At 60.1% G+C, this 4,433-nt stretch overlaps 1 protein-coding gene across 1 annotated transcript; it reads right to left on the reverse strand.

The window, feature by feature from the left end:
* Positions 1 to 1,460: 1,460 nt before the first annotated feature.
* On the reverse strand, positions 1,461 to 4,038 carry MYOD1 (myogenic differentiation 1). The gene is made up of 3 exons (XM_050755462.1): positions 3,189 to 4,038; positions 2,619 to 2,697; positions 1,461 to 2,334 (listed from the first exon to the last, which is right to left on the reverse strand). Exons 1-3 carry the CDS (start codon positions 3,816 to 3,818, stop codon positions 2,084 to 2,086), a joined length of 960 nt encoding a protein of 319 aa, XP_050611419.1. The 5' UTR covers positions 3,819 to 4,038; the 3' UTR covers positions 1,461 to 2,083.
* Positions 4,039 to 4,433: the final 395 nt, after the last annotated feature.

Raw genomic sequence — 4,433 nt, forward strand, 5'->3', positions numbered from 1 at the left:
GATGTAACCAGCTGCTAAAAGGGTCCCATCCTTCCCAAATGTTTGTGTGCTTCCCAAGGGCGGGAGCTGCATCCAACGGTCTCTGTTTTCACCCAGCACAAGACCTGGCATCTGTGGAATCAATGAATTCATGAATGGACCCCAGGGGGTCTCAAAAGAGTATAAAGAATTCCAAGGGACATGCGAGGAAGTGGCCAGAAGACAAGTGGAGGATCATTAGTAACAGAACAGCTCTGGGCAGCTCCCCAGGGACCTTGTGTTGGGGAGAGCAGAGAATGGATCCTCAGACAGGTGATGAGGATATTCCTTCTGGCATCACATCTTGTGTGCATTCCTGAGGGCCCCCTACTTGGCAAACAAAGCCCTTGAAAGTGGGCCTGTAGGGTTTTCAGGAAGAGCATCTGTGGGTGGGATGTAGGAGGTCCTGAGGTCCTGATGGCACACATGTGTTGGGAGTGGGGAGGTGGTATGTGAATGGGGAAGAACCCTTGCCAGATCATCCCTCAGGGGCCTTGGACCCAAGGGAAAGCACAGGTACCTCTGTGTGTGTGTGTGTGTGTGCGCGCGCGCGCGCGTGGGCGCGCGTGCATTGTGAGTGCATTGTCTACTCTTGTTTCTCAAGAGAGAGCTCAAATGACAACTCCTCCAGAAAGCCCTCCCCAACACCCAGGCTAAATAAATGCCCCCTCCTCTGCTCTCAGAGAGTTATAGCCTGATGAAGAGTACCTATGCCACCTGTGATGAGGCTGGCCCACATGACGCTCTGCTCACAGGATCCGGGCTCCTGTCGTCCTATGGAATCTAATAAAGCAGGGGTGCTCTGGGTGCTGGGTAGAGGTGTCTGCGCCTGTCTGGCCTTCTATGTTGCCTCTTTGCATTTACACCTATTACTAATGGCCTGTAAGTGCCAGAGAGCTTACAGCACATCTCTACACTCATTTAGCTTTTCCTCAGAATGCTGTGGGCACCCTATCACATCTTCTATACCCAGGAGGCCCCCAAGTGATGCCTGGGCCACAACCTTCCTGTGGTTCTTCTGGTTATCACACCTGGGTTCACTCACTGTATATGGAGGGGATGATTCTCAGCCTTGAATGAACTTCAGAATCACCTGGGGAGCTTTTGAAAAAAATACCAGTACCGGGCCCTGGGTATCTGGGGCAGAAACATTAAATCAGAATCTCTGGGAGGCGAGCTCAGACATGGGTTTAAAAAATACTCATATCAACCTGTGTACCCTTCCATAAGAGCCACGGAAGTGTGTGGTGAGGTAGTCAAGGTCAGAGGAACTTCCCCACGTATTGGACAAATTTGCACCCCTCCTTCCTTCCCCAGGCAGCAGGCTTCCTCCTTGCAATCCGCCTGCTGCCTACAGGGGTCGCTGAGGCACAGCTGGCCCAGTTTGCGGATTTTCCTCCGGATCCCACTCCCATGCCCAGGGAAAGCTGGAGCCACCGCAGTATAAATTAGCGCCTTTATTTTGAACACCTGAGCGAGCGCCCGCGGCTCGCCCGCCTGCGGTATAAACGTACAAATTCCCTGTAGCACCACACACCATGCCTCAGAGATAAATACAGCCCCAGGGGCTCCTGCTCTGGCAAAGCAACTCTTATTTACAGTAATAGATTACAAAAGTATTATAAAAAGTGGTCCTGAACCGGGGAACGGGTTGGGAGTGGGTTACGGTTACACCTGCTACATTTGGGACAGGAGTGCACCTGGGCCTCACGCCCCCCAAATTACCGGTGCATCCCGGTGCAGGGCTTAGGTCTGGGAGGGTTTCACCCCCATGGGGGAGGGCGCGAGAAAGCTGAACTTGGCCCCTCAAGGTTCAGCTCTGGCCCACCGAGGAACACGGAGCGGCCATCACAATGGATCTCCGGGAAGGGTGCTGCGTGGAAAAAACCGCGCTGAGTCCTTGCCCTGGGTGGCAGAAGGCGGAAACTTCAGTTCTCCCGCCTCTCCCACCTCAAGAGGGGTCGCTTTTAAAGCGCTGTTGGGAGGGGGCATTTAAGTTCAATCTTTTGGGTGCGAGGGACCCTAGGGACACCATCCCTCGGGCGAGTGGGCGGCTACCCGCCCCTCAGAGCACCTGGTAGATCGGGTTGGGGTTCGCACCCGCAGGGCACTGCGGGGCGGTGTCCGGGGACTGGGTGGGGTCGCCGCTCTCTTCCTCGCTGGGGGCGGCAGCCTCTTGCCCGCTCGGAGGCGACTCCGGAGACACGTCGGCCAGCAGGAGCGCGGGCGCCGCAGGGCTCTCGGTGGAGATGCGCTCCACGATGCTGGACAGGCAGTCTAGGCTCGACACCGCCGCACTCTTCCCGGGCCTGGGTTCTGCGCGGGGAGGGCTCGGTTAGTAAGCAGGGGTGCGGCCGCGACAAGCCTCCCACCCCTGGGTCCAGTACTTTGAGACAGATTGGAAACTGAGGACTTGTCAGAGTCCGGGACAATCGAAAGGAGAAGGAGCTACTTGCTTAGTATTTCATCGCCTGCACCACCTCCCGGGACATAGGCGTGTGTGAGTTGGGGTGGGGGCGTCCTAGATAGAGAGAGGCCAGGACAGCTCCATGAAGGCCATGGGGAGGAGGAGCGAGCAGGGCGAAGCCCGGAATACCTACCGCTGGGCGCCTCGCTGTAGTAGGCGCCTTCGTAGCAGTTCCGCCGCCGGGCGCCGCTCGGGGGGCCGCTGTAGTCCATCTGCAAACAGCAAGGGCGACTGAGTCAGGCCCGCGGGACGGCGCGGGGCCCGAACACCAATCCCTGTAGCCGCCCCCTCCCTAACTCTAGCCCCAGCCTCGAGTTCCGGGCCCAGACCTGTCCTGGTTGGGGGTGATTACGGGTGGGTAGGAGATGAGGTCTGTAACATGCAGGGCCAAACCAAGGGCGGACAGTCACCAAGGGGCGCAAATTTACATTTTGGAAGTAGGGAAAAATACAGAAAAAGAGCTTCATGTCCGCGCTGCAGTGTTCTAATCGCGCCCCCAACGGGGTGGCTCGAACGCATGCCCGCACGCTTCCAAAACAATTAGGCTACCCCAGTGACAGCTGCCCATTACACGGGGGTCCTCTCGCTTGGAAAGGATCCTGTACTAAACCTCCCGCAAGGCCAGCTCCCCGCCCTTGGAAGGACATCCCAGATATTCGGAGCGCCGCCCTAACTTCCTCACTTCCTGGGGTCCCGGCCTTACCATGCCGTCGGAGCAGTTGGAGCGCGGGCTGGACGCGTCGGAGTCGCCACTGTAGTGCTCGCCGCCGCGGCCTGGGGGCAGCGGGCCGGGCGCATAGAAGGCGGCGGCGGCGCCAGGGGGCGCGGCGTCCTGGTCGCGCAGCAAAGCCTGCAGGCCCTCGATATAGCGGATGGCGTTGCGCAGGATCTCCACCTTGGGCAACCGCTGGTTCGGGTTGCTAGACGTGCAGCGCTTCAGCGTCTCAAAGGCCTCATTTACTTTGCTCAGGCGGCGCCGCTCGCGCATGGTGGCGGCCTTGCGGCGGTCGGCGTTGGTGGTCTTGCGCTTGCACGCCTTGCAGGCCCACAGTAGGCAGCGGCCCGCCTGGTGGTGCCCGCTGGGCGCGCGCACATGTTCGTCCTCACGCGCGCCCTGGGCCGGGTGCACCGCCGCGGGGAAGTGCGAGTGCTCTTCGGGTTTCAGGAGCGCGCCCACGTGCATCAGGCGCGGGTCCAGGTCTTCGAAGAAGCGCAGGTCCGGGGAGTCGAAACACGGGTCGTCATAGAAGTCGTCCGTTGTGGCAAAGGAGCAGAGAGAGCCGTCGGGGCCCGTCAGGTCTACGTCGCGGAGCGGTGGCGACAGTAGCTCCATATCCTGGCGGTGGCGCGGCACCGTCCTGGCTTCGCCCAACCCAAGCGGCAGAGAGTGGCCGGAATTTTCTGCCGCTCGGGAGCCCCGGCTGTTGATAGTAAAGTGCTGGAAGTGTGAATGACCACCCACTGTCCCCCACCCCTCCCTGTCCTGTCCCGCCCGATTTGTGGTTAAGGAAAACGGCGGCAGCGCCCTAGGGCTTCCTCACCCCTAGCTTCGCGCCAGGCGCCCTGGGCTATTTATCCGTGGTAGCCTAAACGCCCCGGAGCCCAGGCGGGCAGCTAGGGGCGGGGGAGCCCGAGACCAATAGGAACACAGCGGGGCGGGGCTTGGGGAGTCCCCTGGGTGGCCGCAGGGGCCCGCAGAGTGGCCAGCCAGCCCGCCCCTCCACACTGGCGCGCGCTCTCGGTTCCCTACCGGGCAGGGAGGGAGGGAGCGACTGGTAGCCTTAGGCGGCTGCACTTGGCTCTCCGGCACGCCCTTTCCAAACCTCTCCAACACCCGACTGCTGTGTCCGCGGGAAACGCTGGCTGTGCGCGCTCACCTCTGAGCTGACTTTTAATACTCCTCTGCCCCTGATTTTTGGGGAACCCATGGGTAGAGCAGCTGTAGAAA

This window comes from Macaca thibetana, chromosome 14, assembly GCF_024542745.1.
Source record: "Macaca thibetana thibetana isolate TM-01 chromosome 14, ASM2454274v1, whole genome shotgun sequence".
Lineage (NCBI taxonomy): Eukaryota > Metazoa > Chordata > Mammalia > Primates > Cercopithecidae > Macaca > Macaca thibetana.

Coding starts and splice junctions, on each gene's coding strand:
- MYOD1 (XM_050755462.1), bottom strand. CDS start 3,818: ATGGAGCTACTGTCGCCACCGCTCCGCGACGTAGACCTGACGGGCCCC. Junction 2,698..3,188: donor CCAACTGCTCCGACGGCATG/GTAAGGCCGGGA, acceptor TGCTGTTTGCAG/ATGGACTACAGCGGCCCCCC. Junction 2,335..2,618: donor CTACAGCGAGGCGCCCAGCG/GTAGGTATTCCG, acceptor CTCCCCGCGCAG/AACCCAGGCCCGGGAAGAGT.